At 44.4% G+C, this 23,629-nt stretch overlaps 1 protein-coding gene across 1 annotated transcript in view; it reads right to left on the bottom strand.

The window, feature by feature from the left end:
• Positions 1-23,629, bottom strand: part of LOC115092515 (lysine-specific demethylase 6A-like) — a 716,945-nt gene that overhangs the window by 96,037 nt on the left and 597,279 nt on the right. Inside the window, 2 exon segments of the mRNA XM_029603412.1 lie at positions 3,057-3,262; positions 19,721-19,826. Coding sequence (XP_029459272.1) covers positions 3,057-3,262; positions 19,721-19,826 — 312 coding nt within the window.

Raw genomic sequence — 23,629 nt, 5'->3', positions numbered from 1 at the left:
TTTTTACCCTTCGGGATCTCCGACTTAATATCGCCATGATATTAGGTTGGAGGGTGCACAGAAAAGCAGTTTTTACTGCTTTTCTGTGCACTTCCCCAGAGCCGGCAGAAATTAGCGCCTACCTTTGGGTAGGCGCTAATTTCTTAAAGTAAAATGTGCGGCTTGGCTGCACATTTTACTTACTGAATCGCGCGGGAATACCTAATAGGGCCAACAACATGCATTTGCATGTTGCGGGCGCTATTAGGTTCGGGGGGGTTGGATGCGTGTTTTCGACCCCTTAATGAATAAGGGGTAACGCTAGCTCGTTGAAAACGCGCGTCCAATCAAGGGTTAACAGCACTGTACTGTATCGGCCCGCTTGTTAGGAAAGCAAATAAAGGAAAGAGGAAAAAGACTACTATGGTTTTCTAAAATAAACAAATAAATAAATAATAGTTGAAAATGCAAGGGAGAAAAAGTTAGTTTATAACTACAAAAAAGGGCAAAAGACAACAGGCGGTACAATTTAGAAAAGCTAACAAGACAGGAAATTAGTTAGGAATGCAAATGTAAAAAAAAATAGTGAATATAGTAAAAAAAAAGGGGGGGGGAAGGCTTTTTTAAGATATACTAGTGTTAGGTGGGGGTAACAAAAGTGTATTGTGAGACTCAGAGGTGAAGAGAAGGAATATGTAGAGTCTGACATGGAAAAAGCAGAATTGCTTAAACATTTGCTTGATATGCACAATGCAAGGGTCAGGAACAGGACCAGAGAAAAAACACAAATAGGATTGGAAATGAGGTAAACAACTGATTTTCACAGAAGTGGGTAAGTGAAGAGCTAGATAAGCAGATCAAGTGATGGGACCAGATGGGAAACATCCAGGTGTATTAAGGGAACTTACAGAAGTTCTGGCAGCTCCGCTGACTGACCTTTTTAAGACTTTAGAGTTGGGAGTAGTCCTGGAGGACTGGAGACAACCGGATGTAGCTCCTATTCACAAAAGTAGGAAGGAAGTGGCTGGAAACTACAGGCTGGTTAGTCTGACTTCTGCAGTGAGCAAATTAATAGAATTGCTGCTAAAACAGAGGGACCTGAAGTTTCTAAAAGCTAATAGATTACAAAAAGAAGGTCATCAGATAAATCTGATCAATTTGACTGCATGATAACAGAGTTGAATTGGGGAGAGCACAACATGTAGTATACTAGGATTTCAATAAGGCCTTTGACATGTTTCTGCATAGGTGACTTATAAATAAACTAAGTGCCCTTGCTATGGGCTATAAACTAACTGGGTTAGAAACTGGGTGAGTAGAAGGCAACAAAGGATAGTGGTAAATGGAGTTCATGTTGAGGAGAGGAAGTTACTAGTGGTGTGCCACAGAGATCAGTCCTTGGACCTATTCTTTTCAACATTTTTGTAAGTGAAAATGCAGGATTGTTGGGAAAGACAGCCAGGAAGGTGTGAAAAACACGAGGAGAGATCGAGGAATGGTCTAGAGTCTAGCAACTAATATTTAATTCTAAAAAAAAAATGCAGAGTCATGCATTTGGGCTGCAAAACTCCAAAGGAGCAGTACAGTATTGGGAGGATGGTGTATGAAATTCTTCTAAACACTAAAGTTTGGGATTTTTGGGTGATCATATCTAATGATCTCAAGGTTGCCAAACAGGTTGCTCTGGTTGCTAGGCAGCCCCCCTACCGCAAGGGCCCTCACTATTCCATGCTTGGACCTGCTCTAGCTACCAACATGAAGGCTGTATGATGCAGGAAGGCCAGCCCTATAAGAACCAACCTCACTGTATATTCTCTGCCTCAATGTGGAGTCTCCTCTCTGTCTTTGGCCACTTGTTCTTGTGCTCTTGCCTGTATAACCTTGCCCTTGGAAATTTGCCTGTTTGATCTTGCCCTTGTTCTGTATATAGTTCCTGCCCTGTGTAGGCCTTCTGGCCTCTCTGCCCTCAGTGCCTTGTCTTGTCTCTTGTCTGTGCTCTTTGTCTTGTTTAGGTCAATCTGGTCTGCCTGTATTCTGTGTCCTGTCTAGGCCTTCCAGTGACCTTCCTTGCCTGTGTTCCCAGTTGTGCTTCTATTTACTGTGGACTTTCTAGTGGCCCCACCTGTTCCGGGTGGGCCTTCCTGTGGTCCTCAGTGGCCCTTCCTATATCCTGTCTAGGTCTCCCAGTGGCCTAACTCACCTGTGTTCCTTGCCCTGTATACTGTTTTGCTCTTGCCCTGTCTTTGTGCTTTCTTTGTCGGTCCTGTCCTGCCGGTGTACTCCTTGTTTCTGAGTACAATGTGCCTGGCCCAGAGCAATGCCCTCCAAAAGACCTGCCAGTCACCAGCACCGGAGGGAACAACAAGAGGAGAAGGTGGCTGGTCAGGCAGAAGATCTATACTGGTACTGCCTGCTCCTCACTTCTGTCTCCCCACCGGTTGGGGGCATCCCCAAATCATCCAGCCTAGCAGTGACACAGGTGGATAAGGCAACAGCAGAAGCCAGAAAGATGCTTGGGTGCCCAGGGAGAAGGAATGGTAAGCAGAAAAACATGGTATTGTGAACTTTGCCTGTTAAATAAATATTGCCAAAATGATAAAGAAATGCAATGACAATCAGATCATGAAAAGAGATGCTACATAGTGCATCACTGATCAGAAAAATGTGTTATGATTAGAACAAATTAGTAACCAGATTTATCTCTTCCCTGATATAATGAACATTTTGTGGTAAATGAAGTCCCTATAAGAGATCAAAGGATTCCACATAAGCAAACCTTTTTCCCCAAGAAAAGATGAGTAGCAGGAGGGAGGGAGAGTGAGGGGAAAGATGGAGAGAGAGACCTTTTTGATGTCAATGTTGACGTTCTTAGTCTACCAGGATACTAGGTTTCACTGAAGCATTTAGCATGTTCTCTAGTTAATGTTGGACATATTTACAATCATAAAAGAAAACTATGTGAGACACATAGGCAACCACATCTCCATTCTGTTTGTTATTAAATATGGACAACTATCAGCTTTAATATGTGCATGATAAAACAATAATGGTGGATAATACAAAAATGCCATACTAACCTTCAATGACTCCTGGAATGAGGAGGCCTGGTACTGCGCATATTTAGCAATTGTAGTATGAGATCTACTACTTTCACAACACCAGATTTTCTTTGTTCCAGTCGGGTCCCAGTTTTCATCCGCTGGTTGTAATAATTGTGTCCTCACTTCCACTATGTGTTCAGTATTTGCTTCTACCAATGTTTTAGTAGAGAAGAGTCCTAGATCTAAAAAAATAAACATTCTGGATCATCCCTTAGATAGCAAAGCAGCAATCTAATACATTAAAATTCTGAGCTATTAGTTTAGACATTTAATATCAAATATGTCTATGTGGCTTGATACATTGAAATCAAAGTAATTTGTTTGTTAAGATTACCTGTGCTAAAGAAATTGTGTGAATTGTCATATCTGAGAAATACAGCACAAAGTACTCACTCAAAAATGTATGTTTCAAACAAGAGCATTTATTTTTTTTCTGGTAAAGACAAATATTTGTATCCAGAAATAAAAATGTGCATTGACCTCAATGAGATGAATTGGAATTTTTATTGCTGACCGTAATAAAATGTCTTTAAATAAAAAGGCATTCTTGAGAAAGTTTATTCAACATATAAGCCATGCTATGGAACTCTCTACCCGAGTATCTAAGACTGACTTCAGAAACAAAGAAATTCAAAAGTGACCTAAAACTTAACTTAAAATCACCTGAACACAGAGCATGCACCATCAAGGACAAAGTCATTAAGAACCTATCTTCTGGACTAAACACCTTATTCCCAAGTATGTGCCAATTTTTAAAATGTATGTTGCTTGACCTCATTAAGTCAATGAACTTGGCGATGTATAATATGTACGTTATGTTGTAAACCATTGTGATCTTTATTTGGAATGACGGTACATAAATTGCCTAAATAAATAATAAATAGTTGTCAGGCCAAATAAAGAGTTCAACACAGAAATAATGCATAAAATAATACTCAAATATGAGATTAATATTTAGGAAGTATAGGCCTCATTGAAGAATTATCAATTTTGCAGTGTTATATGAGAATGCCCTATATTGCCACTGAACATGCAATGCTGACTTCTAAAATGCTGCAGAGATCTGAGGCTAGCTGGCTCCAATGAAAGCAAGAGAGCTGCAGTGGATTTCCTGCAGTCAGGTCATAACATATCAGCAGACCATAACAGATTTTCACAAATAGGACTGTACCAAGAAATTAAAATAGCTTACAGAGGATTAAAATAGCCTCCTACCCTATTCTTTCCTCCTATCAGGTAACAATCCTCAGAATAAAGCTACTATAGCTGTCACATTTTATATAAAATCAGTAAAGAAACAATTCCCATTTTGCTAGAATTCTCTGGATCCAATATTGCCAATTGCCTTTGATGCACACTGCATCTTTTGAATTATTTTAACTGGGACAAATATGCATGACAACAAAATTATCCCTATATTCTATAGGCTATTTAGGGCATATCAAGTTAAATCACCCTTCTAGGCAATGTATGGAGAAATTTACACTTACCTGATAATTTCCTTTCCTTAGTTCTGTTATACCAGTTCAAAACAATTGGGACCTCCCAGCAGATGGAAGATCACATGACCTTTTCCTGCAACATTTCTATTTACATATGGTACAGGGCAGTTAAAGTCAGAATTCCCCCGACAAAGCAATGTATGAAACTTTAAAATAATTATCCTTATACTCAAATTTCTAAAGATTTATTTCAAAGGCAACTAGAAAAACTCAGACGAAACTCTTTAAAGTTTCTGAAATAAACATCTGTAACGCCAAATATATATATATATATTTTTAATTTACGAGCTCAATACAAAACATTTTGATTACAAATATTAATCTTCCCAGGCGGGTTTCGGGAGTGGTGTAGCAGGACAAAAGGAAAGCAATTTATCAGTTAAGTATAAATTCCTCCTTCCTTTCTCATCCTGTTACACCAGTCCAGAACAATTGGAAAGTACCAAAGTCCAGTTATTCTGGTTGGAATGATGTTTAACCCACTCTGAGAACACTTGTCCAAAGGAAACATCTTCTTTCACAAGAACATCTATAATGGTTTGTAAAAGAATGTAAAGACCACCACATTGCAACTTTACAAATGTCTACTGGATGTACAGCTTCCGCTTCTGCCAAAGAAGACTGAGCTCTTGTGAAATGGGCTCTGATAATTTCTGGAGCCTGTCGTCCTTTTGATATATATGCTGAAGATATTTCCTTAATCCATCTCACTAAGGTAGTTTTCAATGCTGCTTCTCATTTATGTGGTCATCTAAATAAAACAAATAATTTATCTGATTTACTAAATGAATTTGTAATATCTAAATATTTGATAAGGATACATCATACATCAAGATACCACAAACACTTTTTTCCTTCACATTCCACCTTTGAAAATGCTGGTAGAGATATTGATTGATTTAAATGAAAACTTGAAATCACTTTAAGTAAAATGGAAAGAACTGGACGAATTACTACTGAATTTTTGGTGGAATTTAAAAATGGATCCCTACAGGACAGTGCCTGAATCTCTGATGTACATCTTGCTGATGTTACTGCGACCAAAAAGACTGTCGAATGTTAGATCCTTACAAGTTGCATGCTTTAATGTTTCAAAAGGTTTTGCTATTAGTGCTTTTAATACCAAATTTAGATTCCACTATGCACAATTGTTCAAAATGGGGATGGTTACATAGTAAACGACAGCAGATAAAGTAAAGGTCCATCCAGACTGCTCAGCAAGTTGCTTCTGGTAGTAACTGCCTCTCCATGCAGCTTACCCTAATGCCTACTGTTAAGGATAGTAACTGCCACTCTGGGAAGGTTACCTCCATGCAGAAGTGTTACACCTAAAATTAACATAGGCTGCCTCACTTGTTCATATCCATCCTCTAGCCTGTAGGGATCTTCAGTGTTTATCCCATGCCCTATTGAATTCCATCACCCATCTTGTCTTCAATGCCATTTCCAGGAGGGCATTCCTTGCATCCACCACTCTCTCTGTGAAGAAACATTTCCTGATGTTGATTTCGAGTCATCCCCCCTTGAAATTTCATATCATGACCCCTAGAGTTCTGCAGTTTCCTTTTCAGCAGAAAAGGTTGGATTTTGATGCAGACCCTACATCATTTCGGTCACCTTTCTCTAGAACACTTCCATCCTACCCTTATCCTTTTTGAAATACAGTCTCCAGAATGGAACACAGTTCTCCAGGTGAGGCCTCACCAAAGACCTGTGCAAGACCATTATCACCTTTTTTTTTTTTTTTTACTGCTGGTTATTCTTTCTATGCAGCCTAGCATCCCTCTGGCTTTTGTCACCGCCTTGTCCCATTGCCCTCAGATTGCCAGACACCATCACCTGAAGGTTCCTTTCCCAGCCTGTGATTATTAGTTTTTCACACCCCCCCATCTCAATCAGTGCTTTTGGATTACTGCACCCCAAATGCAAGGTTCTGCACTTCTTGGCATTGAATCCCAGCTGCCAAACCTTCAACCACTCTTCAAGCTTTTTAAAATCATCTTTCATTCTCTCCACTCCTTCAGGGTCTGTTGCAGATCTTTGTCTCATCGCAAAGACACAAACTTTTTTTTATCCACTCTGCAATGTCATTCATGAGACATTGAACAGAATCTGTCCCAAAACTGATCCTTGAGACGCTCCTCTCTTTGGAGTAAGTTCCATTTACCATTACACACTGCCTCTAGTCAGTCATCCAATTTGCAATCCATTTCACCAATTTGTCATCCACTCCTAGCCTTCTCATTTTATTCAAGAGCCTATGCAAGCCCGTATCAAAAGCTTTGCTGAAATCCAAGTAGATCACATTGACTGCTCTTCCTTGATCTAATTCTCTAGTCAACTAATCCAACAAATCAGATTCATTTGACAGGACATTCCACAGCTGAAACAATGTTATCTTGGGTCCAGCAACCTAACAGATTGCAGATAGTTCACTTTCCTCTCCTTCAGTAGTATCTCCATTACTTTTTCCCACCACCAAGGTAAGGCTAACCAGCCTGTAGTTTCCAATCTCCTCTCTGCTGCCATCTTTGTGAAGTAGGATCACTACTGCTCTTCTCCAATCTTGTGGCAGTACTCCCATGTCCAGGAATCTATTGAACATGTCTTTCAGTGGTCCTGCCAGCACGCTTCTGAGTTCCCTTAGCTTCGTGGATGTACTTCATCCGGCCTCCATGGCCTTGTTCACTCTCAGTTTTCCTAGTTCTTCCCATATATTTCCTTCTGTGAATAGGGTTGCATCTACCCAACACCCATCCATGCTCTAGTCAATCAGCATTGGTCCTACTCCAAGGTCTTCTTTAGTGAACACTGATGTATTTATGTAATATTTCTGCTTTTTTCTCATCTTTTCTACACATTGCTTCTAGTTTCTCTTTAATTTTACAATGCCACCTCTGGCCTTCCTCCTTTCTCTGATATATTTGAAAAATGTTTTGCCAACTTGCTTGATCTCTTTGGCAATCCTTTCTACCGCCTGACCTTTTGCTTTCCAGACTTTGCTTTGCCTTCTTCAGCTTCACCAGATATTCTTCCCTGTGTTCCTCTTTTTGGGAACTTTTGCACGTCTTTCTTTCTGCCTTTATTTTTTTTTAGCCACCTTCTTTGAGAACTAGATAAGAAAATTATTCCTTACCTGCTAATTTTCGTTCCTGTAATACCAAGGATCAGTCCAGACGGTGGGTTATGTCCCCCGTCCAGCAGATGGAGTCAGAGCAAACTTTGGAGGGTGCTGGCATATAAAATTGATAAGAGAAAATATTTTTTTACTCAATGCATAATTAAGCTCTGGAATTCGTTGCCGGAGGATTTGGTGAAAGTTATTAGTATAGATGCAATTAAAAAAGGTTTGGACAAGTTCCTGGAGGAAAAGTCCATTAACAATTAAGGGAGAGTTACAGAAATCCACTGCCTATTCTGGGGATAAGCATCTTGGAATCCATCTACCCCTTGGGATCCTGCCAGGTACTTGTGACCTGGCTTGGCCACTGTTGGAAACAGGATACTGGTCTTGATGGACCCTTGGTCTGACCTAGTATGGAAAGCTTTATATTCTTATAACTCTGTAGGGTGCCACTCTGTTCTTTTTTTTTCAGTTTATTGTGAACACTGGACTCTGTATTTTGTTAATTCTTCAGAAAAGGCAATAGTCTTTGCCATGTGTCTATTCTTCCCTAGATTTAAGAAATCTTGCCCAAGTTAGTTCCTCTGATGATAATCTCCCAACAGAAGCAGCTTTCTTTTATGAAATGTAATCATGTTAAAAGGGTTTCTGGGTACATGGAGGAGCGGGGGGGGGGGGGGGGGGGGGGCGGGGGGGAACGACACACGGACACTTCTTCCCTTTCAGACATTACTTCATTTTCTATTAGTGGCGCTTTTTCATTTTCCAATGTAGAAAAGGCATTATATAAGAGGTATCATCAGGGAGAGTGGGAATCTGTTACGGTTCCGGGTCGTGCCCCGGTCCCTTCACCTACCTCGGGGCCGGCCCGGGCTGCAGGAACTCCTCTTCGGCCGTCTAGGCCCGACCCGGCTCTTGCCACGGCGTTCCCTCCTCGAGGGAGATGCTGCCGATCCTCCATGTCTGACCCCGCCCCCAGGGTCTCCGGGATTTAAAAGGGCCAGCGCGGGAAAAAAGAGCACAGCCCTAGGGATGACGTCAGACGCTGCAGGGTCATTTAAACCCTGCAGCTGGCTCTAAGCTTTGCCTTGCAACCAGTTTCCCTCTGTTTAGAGCTCCTAGTTGCTGCTTCAGATCCCTGATCTGGTCTTCGGCTTCTGACTCCTGGTTGTCGACTCCGGCTTCCGTCCCTGGACCTCCGATTCTGCATTGGACCGCGGGCTTCCAAGGGTGAAGCCTCCCAGGGCCATCTCCTCAGCTCCGCCTCCCGGCTGCGACATCCACCATGGGTTCCCACAGTGCATCACCATCCACCTCAGCCGACTCAAGTGTCCACTCACCTAACAGATTGCAAGGCCATGGACCCGGCGGATGCCACGGGCTTGAAAGCCATTCTGGGTATTGCACAGAGGTTGCAACAGCAGCAAATCTGTATTGACTCCCTGATGACGACCGTGCAGAGATTAGCTGATCAGATTGATGGAGCTGCTGCACTCAGCCCCCCAGTACCCGTTGCTGATATCGGACCGGCCACGCCCACACAATTGCCAGCACCCTCACGGTAACTCTGGAGACGCGAAGCTATGCCGAGGATTTCTTAATCAATGTTTCATTCGGTTCAACCTACTGCCAGCCCAGTTTCCCACAGATCGGATCAAGACTAGCTATATTATTTCATTGTTGGATGGGAAACCTCTGGCGAGGGCCTCTTCACTATGGGAGCGTCAGGACTCCCGCCTGGCTAACCTGGTGCAATTTGTCACTACCTTCCGACAGATCTTCGATGAGCCCTCCCGTAGGCCTACGGCCGCCTCAGAATTACTTCAGCTACCCAGGGTAACCGTCCCCTTTCCGAGTATGCAGTGGAATTCCAGACACTTGCAGCCGAGCTGAACTGGGGGAATGACAGCCTTCACGGCATATTCCTGAAGGGTCTCTCAAGACTCCAAGATGAGCTGGCGGCCAGGGATCTCCCGGATGACCTGAAAGGTCTTATCGATTTGGCGGGTCACGTGGACCGCCGTATCCAACGCCGGTTCTGGGAGGGGAGGTCCGCTTTGAGACCCGGGAGCTCTGGAACCACACCTTCCTGACCAGTGCCCTCCTCTTCTGCCTCTCCAGGGAATCAAGATGCAGAACTCATGCAGTTGAGCCGGGGCCCAATTTCTCAAGAGGAGAGAAGAAGACGTTGTGTCCAGGGTCTGTGCCTATATTGTGGAGGCAAGGGTTACTTCCTTGCTCGGTGTGGAGAGCGGCCGGGAAACACCCAGACCTAGGGATAGTCGGGGAGCTAACCCTAGGTAACACCACTTCTGCCTCCCCGTGTATTGTTCCGGTGACTATACTCCTTCCCGAAGGGAACTTCGATACACTAGCTCTGATCGACTCTGGAGCCAGGGGGAACTTTATCCTCTGGGATTTAGTCCAACTTCAGATCGGGGTCCAACCTCAAAGACCTCCATCTGAGTGTCTTCCATTCATGGGACCCCCCCCTCCTTCCAGGGACCATTTCTTCCTGTACCAAGCCCCTTACGCTATGCACGGGTCTCCTGCATGTAGAGGAAATCTCGTTCCTCATCTTGGAAAAGTCCATGCACCCAGTCATCTTGGGGCTACCCTGGCTTCGGAAGCACTCCCCGGTAATCCGTTGGGATACTCTCCAGGTTGCGTCCTGGGGTCTGGTATTCCCCTTGGTGGACAGATACACCAAATATTTTAACATTTTTGCCTAGGGGGCGGGGTCAGACACGGAGGATCGTCAGTGTCTCCCTCGAGGAGGGAACGCCGCGGCAGGAGCCAGGTCGGGCCTAGACAGCCGAAGAGGAGTCCCTGAGGCCCGGGCCGGCCCCGAGGTAGGTGGAGGGACTGGGGCACGGCCCTAGACAGTAACAGATGCCCACTCTCCCTGATGATACCTCTCATATAATGCCTTTTCTGCATTGGAAAATGAAAAAGCTCCACTAATAGAAAATGAAGTAATGTCTGAAAGGGAAGAAGTGTCTCCTCCCCCCCCCCCCCCCAATGTACCCAGAAACCCGTTTAACATGATTACATTTCATAAAAGAAAGCTGCTTCTGTTGGGAGATTATCATCAGAGGAACTAACTTGGGCAAGATTTCCTAAATCTAGGGAAGATTAGACACATGGAAAATGTTCCTTCCCCAGGTTTCCATAAAGAACAAAGTCTGATGTAGAAATTTGAAAAACTCTAGCGAGATTTCTCCATTAGCAGGCAAGCCAGTGTGGCAGTACCTCCGCACTGTGGCAGGACCTCCCTACTCTGCCACTAAATGCCCTTAGTGTCCATTCCAGTTAGTTAACACTTGAGTTTTTCATCCCCCTCGCTTTCTTCCCATCTAGGCGAGCTGTGATTGCTGGCTCTTTGCTTTATAACCTGGCCAATTGTGCAGCTTAAGTGGTAGCTACGATCAGTTCAGGACTGACAATGAACAGTAAAGATGTATTTTTTTTTCCCTCCCTGGTGAGGCTTCCCTGCCTCATCAGGTTTTTGCTTTTTGAGGGAAGTCTCCTCTGGGCACACCCTGCCAGAGGGTCTCTTGGAGTTTAGTTATAGTAAGGACATCTTTTGGTTGGAACCCCTGCAGGACTCTCACTCCAGGACTGAAGACTAGTAAAGCCCATTCACACTCTGAATGAGGCAAGCACCTGTAACAGTGTGAGGCAGTGTGAGGCGATTGAAGGCTAGAAGAATCCTATTTTTGGAAGGGACTATGTTAACTTTTCTTCTCTGAAGAAAGTCAACCTTGCTGATTGGACTCGGAGGGCAAGGACTGAAGACTGGTGAGCCCATTCACCTCATGAATGTGGTAAGCACCTTTCACAACAGAACACCAGTCTTGGAAGCTTTTTGATTAAGAAAGTATTTTCTCTTTTGCTGTGAGGAGGGTTTTGTCCCATCCCTCCTCAAAGGGAGCCTGGCTAGATCAACAGGTTCCTAAACCACCTAAACCTGTTACCATTTCAAAACACCCAAAGGAATCAAGAAAGGACATGGAGATCCCATCTGGACCTAAGGTAGGTTGTTTTTTTCTATGCTAGAAGGGGACCTCTGACATAGGAATCTCGGGTAAGCCGTTGGGAGAGCTTTTAGCGCACATTTCACACCACCATGGGAAGCTCTAACAGGCTGCAGAAGAATAAAGGACACCTACCCAAACTGAGACACTCTATCTGTAATAAATTCAAAGGTAACTGCACACTTATTTAAAGATGGACTTTAATTTGACTTTTATTAAGCAGTAAAATAATTATTTAATACCCAGTACCTGGTCCTGCCTATTTTTTCACAGCAACTCTCTTCTGAGGATGCCACAGCTAACAAAACTCAAAGGGATTTTCACATTACTGTATGGGCTATAGACAAGTCTTACCCTATAAAAAGAATCCATCTCTGGGAGATAGAGTGCAAGCCATGGGAGAAACGCTACCTGAAGATTAATAAGTTTGAGTGCTCTTGGGGTTAAAATCCCACCAAGGGTTACACTAGCATCCAAATCTGAATCAAAAGCATGATTGACCTCATGAGTTAAAACCAGAAATTCACATTTTGTTTCTATTTGCCTGTGCCGCTCTGAAGAGCATGCAGGTTGTTTTCACTATGGCTGTCATTACATCAACAGCTGCCTTATTATCCCCCAACTACTCTCTCTTTAGCCTGGGGTATAAATTAACTTACCCAGGCTTCTGAAGCCCCTAACTCAATTTGAGCTGTTTTTTGCTACTTGTTCCAAGTCATTTTCATTGTGGAAGCAAGTTGCATAGAGTGTCTACTGCACCTGCAGCTTGTCTGCTACTGCAGGAAAGACAGCAGTAGTCTCCCTCTGACATTAGTACTGGCTACCAGGTTGATTTCCCATATTTTATTAGCAGCAAGGTGTGAGGTGGTGCTAATGTGTAAATGACAAGACTCACTGGGAGATACTGGACCGTACAAGCATTTGTAGCATATATATAGCATGGAAAAACTGACGGCACTTCAAAGAGATAATTCTCCATCTTTCCAAAATACATGGGTTCATTTTACTGATTGGGCAGTGCGCGAAACGAGGAAGGTGAGGAGGGTAAGGGTGGGAGCGGTGAGGGTTCTGAGAAACAGTCTGAATACTTCCATATTTTTTTTTTTTTTACAATTTGTCTTTTATTAAAGTTTAAACAAGTACCAACAACAGTATAACCGCATTCCATTGTACAAGTAAAACAAACATGTTGAGGTAGTCGTAGAATACCCGTCCAAACATAACATAATGCAAGCCATTATCCCCCCCCTCCCCCCATTACAGGAGCTGTATAACTCAGCATAATCTTCAAAGAGATACAAAATTCTAGCTCTTGCAAGAGATACTGGTACATGAGATAAGCATAAATAAAGGTACAACTAATACACATGTGATAATAATACACTGAACCGATTCTGAGGAATGCCAAGATAAGATGAGTAGTATCAATGACTTGACAGGTAATCTATAAAAGGTTTCCAGGACTTATGAAAGGAAGCTTCTAAACGATGCTTCGTTGCAGTTAAGGAAGCTAGAGTGTGATAAAAGCGCAATTTGGCTATTACATCCGGTAAGGAAGGTACCTGCGCCGTCTTCCAATTACTAGCCACCAGCGATCGAGCTGCAATGAATACATGTACACAAAACCTGTGATGGTTGGATTCTATAATGTCAGGAAATACATGCAGCAAGGCCATCTCCACAGATACGGGGAGCGTCAGAGAGAGAATCTGACCAAGCCAGTCAAAGATAGATTGCCAAAGTGGTGAAATCCTGGGGCACTCCCACCAGATATGTAAGTAGGATCCCCGCCCCCCACACGCTCTCCAACATAAATCTGAGAGAGTCGGGTAGCATCTATGCATTTTGACTGGGGTGATATACCACCGGTAAACCATCTTGAAACAATTCTCTTGTAATTTAGCTGAAATCGAACTGGAGCGCGCCCTTAAAAATATCTGACCCCATATGTCGTCCCCCAAGGATTTCCCCAAGTCTATTTCCCATTGAGCCATAAATCCACCTCGTTGAGGAGAGGAGGGTATGAGTAACTGATAAATTTTGGAGATTATGCCTTTAATGGCATCGCAATGTAGAATATAAGACTCCAATAAGGAGCGCCCCGGCCTCAGGCAGGAGGTTCTCTGAAGTAATCGTATGAAATGTGACACTTGAGCATAGGCATAAATATCTCTATGATCAAGGTGGTATGTGGCAAATAGCCTTTCTGGAGGAATGAGGGTATCTTGATGAAACAGTTGACCAATTATATTTAAACCCCGTGTCCTCCACGCCACCAACCCGGGTGACTGGAAGCCCGCGGGAAACCGAGTATTATTCTGTAGGGAGGATTGATAATAATAGGAGAATCGGCCCACTAGACCCCGCCTACATTGGGTCCAGATACGCATCGATACTCTCAAGGTAAGAGGCATCTTTCGGAGTGGCCGCCATGTATTACGAGGTTGCCACATCATAGCCCCGAGTTCCATGGGGCCCACAATAGCCTGCTCAATTTGAACCCATTGCTTTGGTGCCGCCCGCCTATACATGTCTATGCAAGCTCGTAACTGGGAAGCGCTATAATACCAAGTGAAATTAGGGACTGCCATACCGCCCTGATCTTTGGGCAAATACAACACTTGCCTTGCCACCCTGGGTGGTCTCCTTCTCCAGATGAAATCAAAAATTTTCTTCTGCCAGGATCTAAGGATGGCCGCGGATATATAAATGGGTAAAGAAGAAAACAAATACAGGAATTTAGGCAGAATAGACATTTTAATGATAGCAATTCTGCCAAGCCAGGAGTAGGCATCCTTATTCCACCTGCTCAAGTCTGTAACTGTTCTAGCGATAAGTGGTTTATAGTTAAGTTCAAACAAATCAGGTAGGTTCGGAGATATACGCACACCCAAATATTTAATTGACGACTTTGCCCATTTAAAGGGGAGTTGTTGGCTAATGGCCTGTCGTGCCTGGTCCGTTAAAGTCAGATTAAGTATCTCTGATTTTTCTAAATTCACTTTAAGGCCAGAAACCTGTCCAAAGGCAAGAAGCTCCCGCATGACACCCCAAAGGGATTGCTGAGGTTCCGTCAGTATGAGAAGGATATCGTCCGCGAATAGCGAAAGTTTATATTGGGCGTCCCCTAAAGTAACGCCTACGATATCCAATGCCTGTCGTATTTTAGTGGTCATGGGCTCCAAATACAAAGCAAAAAGTAGGGGAGACAGTGGGCACCCCTGCCTCGTTCCTCTCCCAATTTGGAATGCCGAGCCATACCCATTATTCACCTTGACCCGTGCTTGCGGATGATCGTATAACTTCTGTATCCACTTTATGAAAAAGGGACCAAAGGCCATCTTATGTAGAGTGTGGAAAAGGAAGGGCCAGTGAACCAAGTCAAATGCTTTCTCAGCATCGATTGAAAGCAGTACCGCCGGCTCCTTCTCCTCCTGCACCCACCAGACCAGATCCAACACCTTGCGAATGTTATCGGCCGCCATACGGTGCGGAACAAAGCCCACTTGGTCCGAATGAATCAACCCATGGAGAATTTTGTTAAGGCGCAGGGCAAGAAGCCTCGCAAGTATCTTAAGGTCAACATTAATTAAGGATATAGGCCGAAAGGAGCTGCATAATGTTGGATCACGGCCCGGTTTAGCTAGCACAGTTATACCGGCTACATTGGCCTGTGAACTGATGGATCCTGCTTCGCGGAGGCTGTTAAAATACTGCGCAAGTGGCTCTGAAACTGTGTTGGCAAATGTTTTGTAATAGGCGCCTGACAGGCCATCAAGGCCCGGAGATTTACCCAATTTCAAAGATTTAATTACAGTAATTACCTCCCCTGCTGTAATCGGAGAATCAAGGGAGAGACATTGCTCTGGAGTAAGCATAGGCAAGGTAACAGATTGCAAATATTCCTCAATCTGGTGTTCTTGGACAGAGTCCTCCGTACTGTAAAGTTTCTCATAAAAGCGGGAGAATTCCTCTCGAATACCCGAGGAGTCAGTAATCATACTTCCATTAGACCCTTTAATTTTAGAGATATTATTTTGAGATATACGAGCTTTCAACTGCCTAGCCAATAGGCGCCCCGCCTTGTCTCCCCCCTCAAAGTAAGCTTGCTTTGTGAGATCTAGAAAGTGGGCTATTTGAGCATTGTCCAATTGACGTAACTCTGACTTAAGCGCCAGAAGCTTAGAATAGCAGCGATGGGATCCCGTCCGCATATGATCCTTCGCTGTATTAGTGATTTGAGATACCAGGTTGGATCTAGCTTGAATTTGCTTGCGCTTACACGCCGTACCTCTGGCTATGAATAAACCCCGTACTACTGCTTTAGAGCAGTCCCACAACACGCTGGGGGATATTCCAGGGTCTGCATTCAATAGGAAGTATTCTTGTATTTGTGCCTCTAGCGCTTTTGCAAACGAATCATCCTGTAAGAGGGACTCGTTGAGCTTCCAAAAGCGGTCGCCCTCCTCTCGAACTCCCAAATCCACTTCCATAGACACCGGAGCATGGTCTGACCACGTAATGGCCCCGATGTCTACTTTACGTACCCGGTTACATAATAATTTATCCACCAACAGGTAGTCTATCCGGGAGTAGCTATTGTGGGGAGCAGAGTAAAATGAGTATGTCCGTGAATGAGGGTACCTATGCCTCCAAACATCAACCAGCTGCCAGCCCTCCATTAGTCTTTTCAAAGTGCGTTGGGTCGGCGAGTTAGCACTGACACGGCCCTGGGAGGTATCTAGAGCTGGGCGGAGGGAGGTGTTAAAATCGCCCCCAACAATAAGTGTTCCCTCAGCATGTGTAGATAGGAGGCTATATATTTTTTGGAAAAAAACTTCTTGATCCCGATTAGGAGCATATAGGGATACCAAGGTGTATATTTGAGAACCAACCCTCAGTCTAACTAACACGTACCTCCCATCTGGGTCAATGACCTGTGTAAGGAGATCACATACCAATTGGGCAGAGATAAGAATGCCGGTCCCCGCATATTTATTGGTGCCTCCACTGGATGCCAAAATGGTATGCGAGTAATCTTTAGACTTTAAAAGGTGATTATATTTGCTACGTAAGTGTGTTTCCTGCAACAGAGTTATATCAGCTCTAAGCTGCTTTAGTTCCCTTTTAAGAAGGTATCGCTTCCTATACGTATTAAGTCCTTTTACATTTAACGATATTACATTAACCATTGTGAAATACCCAATGAGAAAGACTCAGAATGAGTCTCGCCATGTCCGATCACCCACCTGCTACTTCTGTCTCCCAGAATACGTCGTGCAGCACATTGTCTAGATAAACATGTATTAAATAGGTGCTTATACATAAAAAAGGTCTCAAGTAGGCTCCAACCATCCCCCTCCCCGCCAGGGTCAGATTCGCCTCCCTTACGCGAATCATTAATCGCGGGGTACATTATAAGCGGCACTCCTCACCGCCTTCCCAATTCCCGTCCCAGCTAAGAAAAATCAATGAAACTTTAACTTGAAAGGCAACATGCTAACAACATTTCTAAGATGCCCGGGCACCTCATTGACTATGAAGTTTGCACTACTAAATATGTCCATACTGCAGAGCGTGAGTCCTCACGCTGACTGAAACAGAGTAGATAAATATGGCCATCCATAGCCTCTGCTGTAGTAACATTCAGCTCTCGGCCGCTCTTTGATCGCGGAGTTGTGAGCGCTGACGGCGGAGGCGTCCTCTCCCCGACCCAGGCCGGCGCCATCTTGGAGTGTTATCCTTCGGCATTGCTGGGTTAGTCTTCGCTGTCGTGGTGAATGTGGCTTCCAAGCCCGCCTGCAAGAAACAGTCCACTGCTTCCATGGGCGATTTTACTTTATATGAAATTCCTTTATGCTGAAATACTAGCGCAAAGGGAAATGCCCATCTATATCGGATGTCAGCTTGTCGCAACGCAGCCGTCACTTCACGCAGCAGGTATCGTTTTTGTAAAGTGATAGGGGCCAAATCATTATAGACCGAAATGTGTAAGTCTTGCCAGCGCCATTCCGGGTGCGCACGAGCAGCTTGTATGATCTGTTCCTTCAGCCTAAAATGATGAAATTTTACGATAATGTCCCGAGGCTGATTATCTCTTTTGGGGCCAAGGGCACGATGTGCTCTTTCCAGGTCTATTTTAGGCTCCACCGCATTGGGCGCTAGATCCGTGGTGTTTAAGCTCAGCAGATGGGTGCATAGCAGAACGACGGTGTTCTCACAATCCTGGTATTGCTCCGTCTCCGGGACCCCCCTAAAGCGGAGATTCGCCCGTCTCGCCCGGTTTTCAATATCCTCTACCTTTTCTGCGAGCGCTTCCACTTCCAGAGAGGTTTGTTTAGCCTGTTCAGTCACAGAGTCAAAGAGTTGACTATGGGTGTCCGCGCGGGAGTCCAACTCATCTACCCGCTGGCCCAAAGCACACAAGTCCGCTTTCACTTCAGTGATGGAGGCTAACAATTCTGTTTTATGGGCCTTAAGATCTGCCCGTAGTTCCATGAACCAATTTCTGATCTCGGCCCTAGTCGGTAGGTCTGCGTACGAGCCCTCAGTGTTTTGGTCAGAGACATCCGCAGGCAGCTCGCACGCGCTGGCTACAACGTCAGCATCTTCCGGGGATCGAAGGGCCTGCTCTGCTCCCGCGCTGGCAATCTCCTCAGCGACTTTGCTAAACGAAAATTGTTTGAGGTCCGTCGTCCGCTTACGGGAAGTCATCCTGGAGGTGTTATCCGTCGAGGGCAGCAAGCGTGCAGCGATTTCGCCGGGCAGAAAGTGCAGATTTAGCCTTTATAAGAGCTGGGATTTGCAGGGCTCGCGGGTTAGGCAGCCATTTTGTAGCGCGGCTCAACAGCGCCCCCCTACTTCCATATTTTTAAGTAAGGTGCATGTTAGCACTGATAAGTAGCGGCATGAGATTTGATGAACAGTTATTGTCTAAATTATGATTAAGAGAAGTTGTGTTCTGGATTTGTGAAAAAAGTCTCTCAAAAATTTAAATGACAAAACAAAAAGGGGGAGGGGGGGGAGGGGGGCTTTCCAGATTCAACATTCACTCATGGGAATAGCCAATATGCAGTCACTGTCCATCAAAATTAATTTACAAAGCTTACCTCTGCCCTCAGGAAAAAAAACTTTAAGAAAAAAATATGAAGAGGGAATAAAATAGGAGACAGTAACTTTTAGAATATTCTTTTCCTTAATATAGACTCCCCTTCAAGCTCTACCACGAATCTCAATGGGACTGGGAGCTAACATCAGGGCTTGAAAACTGAATCAAACAGGTGCCTTGCTCACAGATAGCTATATAAGTTGTAGTTAAAGTTGTACTTTTTATTTGAGCTATTTTAACACAAATTTTAATTTAAAACAGTTATGGAATTTTTTGCTGCACAACTAGTATGTTTTCTATCTACTGCAGGCAGAGAACATTGATTTTAACTGTCCTGCATCGCACAAATAGAGATGTCACAAGAAAAGGTCATACGATCTGCCTCCATCTGCTGGGAAGGGGAGATAAACCCAATTTTTCTGGACTGGTGTAGCAGGATAAGAAGGGAAATGTGCATTTGGATATGAGGAGGGTTTACTGGTTCTTAAAATAAAACAAATAGAATACAAGGTTATTAAAAAATGTGTGAAATAAATGACAAAATGTGCAATGAGGAAAATGTACATTTTAAAAAACAGCAGCTTTTATTCATAACAAGAATATTCTGAATCTGCCATAGCTGCAACATTTATAAAATTACATACACTCTCAAATAGCAATTGTTTTAATTTTTAATTAATGGATCATTACTTCACCAAAATATGATTATGAATAAAGTTAAGCAAATAAAGAAAAGGAACAGAAAGGGGGGGGGGGGGATTTCCTAATTTTATTTTTTTTAACACAAACACAAAGGCTTATGTAGCCCTTCTTCAAAGCAAATATATTGAGAAAAATATCAAACAAAAGTGATCTACTAATAAACATACCTAATTTAAGAGCTCCAGCAAGGCCACGAATTACAGTAACAGGGTTGTTTGGATTGGTACAAAACTGATGTAAAGGTGGCAAGAAAGCATCACGTTTACACTCCAGCTGCAAAATTAAAGATCACTATGAGTTCTTCTTTAAGAATGAATATATTCTGATAAAAATTAGATAAAATGTTAGCATTTTAAATATATTAAAGAAAAACTGACTAACAGTCTAAGTACTGTTGGAAACCATACACCAACATTTTTTAAAAATTTAAAAATTTTGTTTAGGCTAATGGACAAGTTTTAAAGGCTGTTCTAGCAGTCCAGTTTGATGCTCTCCATTGTTGCAAAGTTATCTCTAGAAGGCAGAGAGGAGGAAGAGTCTGCACACCCACTGCCAATATTCAGCATACACTGACAGATTTGGCAAAATTTGCGAGTTCACTACACCATGACCAAGCAGATTAACTCCAGTTCATTCCTAACTTCTGATGTCACAAAACAACTCTAGCAGCACATAGTGTTCTACTCTACTTCTAATTTTAAAATTATACCCTGCTCCTTTCACAGAGATTCAGCTGTTTATAGGCATAACAGCAACATAGCAAAATAATGTACAGTAATAGCATACAATACATTTATACAATTTCAAATAATAAAGTAAAGCAAATGTTGCTTACCTGTAACAGGTGTTCTCATAGGACAGCAGGATGTTAGTCCTCACATATGGGTGACATCACAGGATGGAGCCCAATCACGGAACACTTTTGTCAAAGTTTCCAGAACTTTGACTGGCCCCTACGGGGCATGCCCAGCATGGCACTAACCCTGCAGCCAGCAGGGGTCCCCCTTTAGTCTTGTTTAAAAGCTACAGGCAGTGCCGAAAAATAAAAGAAGAAAACTTAACGAACCCAACACCGTGGGACGGTGGGAGGGTTTCATGAGGACTAACATCTTGCTGTCCTGTGAGAACACACCTGTTACAGGTAAGCAACATTTGCTTTCTCACAGGACAAGCAGGATGGTAGTCCTCACATATGGATGAGTACCGAGCTGAAGATGTCAGAGAAATGCACCCAGGTGTGCAAGGCACTAGGACTGGGACAAAATTTGGCCAAGGGCATCCTGAACTCTAACAGGCAGGCGGAAGGGTGTTGGTACGTCACGTTATAATAGGTTACGAAGGACAGACTGGGCCGAAGATGGTATCTTGTCTTCCGGCTTTGTCCAAGCTATAGTGGGCTGCAAAGGTGTGGAGAGAACTCCAGGGGCAGCCTTGCAAATGTCAGGAAGCGGCACAGATTGTAGGTGTGCTACTGAAGTCGCCATGGCCCTCACAGAGTGTGCTTTAACACGGTCTTGAAATGGAATGCCCGCTTGCTGATAGCAAAAAGATATGCAGTCCGCCAACCAGGAGGCGAGAGTCTGCTTACCCACAGCCTTCCCTAATTTGTTAGGGTGGAAAGAGACAAACAATTGAGTGCTTTCCCTGTGGGCAGCTGTACGGTCTAGGTAGAATGCTAGAGCCCGTTTACAGTCAAGGGTATGCAGAGCCTGTTCTCCTTGATTGGTATGGGGCCTGGGAAAGAAGGTAGGTAGTATAATGGATTGATTAATGTGAAACTCCGATACTACCTTAGGCAAAGTCCTGCAGAAGTTTAGTGTAAGGCGGATAGGTAACTAGGGCCTGTAATTCACTAACTCTGCGAGCTGAAATGATTGCCAGAAGGAAAATCACTTTCCATGTGAAATAGCGAAGATTACAGGAGTGAAGAGGCTTGAATGGTGGTTTCATGAGCCGACCCAAAACCAGGTTGAGGTCCCAAGAAGGGGCCGGAGGACGCAGTGGAGGCTTGAGGTGAAGCAAGACTTTCAGAAAACGTGTTACAAGGGGTTATACTGATATAGGAACAACCCCGACACCTTTATGGAAGGCAGCTATCGCACTGACATGCATTCTGATGGAAGACGTTTTTAGACCTGACTCTGAAAAATGCCAGAGATAGTCCAAAAACTTCGTGATTGGACAGGTAAAGGGGGTCAAGGGACTGAGAAGAGCACCATGATGTGAACCTGTTCCATTTGTAAGAGTAAGATTTTCTCGTGGAAGGCTTCCGTGAAGCAATCAAGACACGGGAAACTGGTTCAGAAAGATTAAGTGGCTGAAGGATTAACCTTTCAACATCCAACCCGTCGTTTTGAGTGATCAGAAGCGGGTCCTTACCCAAGGGAATGTGCCTGCAAATGGAGATCCTGCAGTATTGGAAACCACACTTGGCGTGGCCAGTGAGGTTCTATCAGGATCATAGTTCTCTTGTCCCGCCGTAACTTCACGAGAGTCTTCGAGAGAAGAGGAAGTGGAGGGAATGCATAGAGTAGACCTGTTGCCCACGAGAGGGAGAATGCGTCTCTGGGCTGAGAGTGTTTGCTGCGAATGAGAGAGCAGAAGTTCTCTACTTTGCGGTTTTGAGGAGACGCAAAGAGGTCTATTTGAGGATATCCCCATTGTTGGAAGATGGAGTTCGCTACCGAGGGGTTGAGAGACCACTATTGCGGTTGAAAGATGCGACTCAGCTTGTCTGCCAACACATTGTCCACTCCCAGCAAGTAGGTGGCTCTGAGGTACATCGAATGGGAGAGAGCTTCCGCCCATATCTGTGCAGCTTCCTGACACAGAAGGAAGGAGCCCGTGCCTCCCTGTTTGTTGATGTACCATATGGCCACCTGGTTGTCCGCCTGGATCAGGATAACTTGATTTGAGAGGCAATCCTGAAATGCCCTGAGAGCATATCTGATTGCTTGAAGCTCCAGGAAATTTATTTGGTATTTGGCTTCGTCTGGAGACCAAGATCCTTGTGTCTGCAGATCAGCCACATGGGCTCCCCAGCCGAGGTTGGAAGCATCGGTGGTAAGAGTTATTTGAGGATTTGGAGCCTGGAAGGGCAAGCCTTGGAGGAGATTGACCTGATTTCTCCACCAGGCGAGAGACTGACGGAGTGAGTCGGTTATGTGGACAATGGTCGACAGGGGCTGAATGGATTGAGTCCATTGCATGACTCTCATGGCCAAGCGGGCCATTGGGGTGACCTGAACTGAGGAGACCATGTGTCCCAGGAGGATGAGAAAGTGGTGTGCAGTCGTGGAGTGCTGAGACTGCAGCTGGTGTGCAAGAGACACGAGAGTGAGAGCTCGCTGTTGAGGCAGAAAAGTCTATGCCTGCAAGGTGTCCAAGTCTGCCCCAATGAACGACAAGGTTTGTGATGGGACTAAGTAGGATTTGTCGTAATTGACGAGAAATCCTAGCGAGATTAGAGTGTGTAAGGTAAGATGCAAGGACGACCGAGCAGCTTGCTGAGTGGGAGCCCTGATCAACCAATCGTCTAGACAGGGGTAGACGTGAACACCTTGAGTCCTGAAGAAGGCTGCAACTACGACGAGGCATTTTGTGAAGAATCGAGGTGCAGATGCGAGGCCGAATGGAAGCACTCGGTACTGATAGTGCTTGGGGCCTACTAGAAACCTCAGGTATTTGCGATGAGATGGAATTATCGCGATATGAGTGTATGCATCCTGGAGGTCTAGAGAGAAGAGCCAGTCTCCTCTTTGTAGAAGAGGAAGAAGAGAGCCCAAGGTTACCATTTTGAACTTCTCTCGCTGGAGGTACTTGTTGAGGGCACGTAGGTCCAGAATTGGACGAACGCCTCATGATTTTTTGGGGGATTAGAAAGTACCGGGAATAAAACCCTAGGCCGTGCTGAGAGTAGGGTACTGGTTCTATTGCCCTGGACTGGAGGAGGAGGGAGACCTCCTGTTCCAGAAGGATGGAGTGATCGGATGTTCTCTACGTCAGTAAAGGTGGGGAGTCCGGTGGAATAGAGAGAAAGTTCAGATGATAACCCTGAGAAATTATCGCCAGGACCC

This window comes from Rhinatrema bivittatum, chromosome 5 (assembly GCF_901001135.1).
Source record: "Rhinatrema bivittatum chromosome 5, aRhiBiv1.1, whole genome shotgun sequence".
NCBI lineage: Eukaryota > Metazoa > Chordata > Amphibia > Gymnophiona > Rhinatrematidae > Rhinatrema > Rhinatrema bivittatum.
This window is presented reverse-complemented; position numbering and strand designations above follow the sequence as displayed.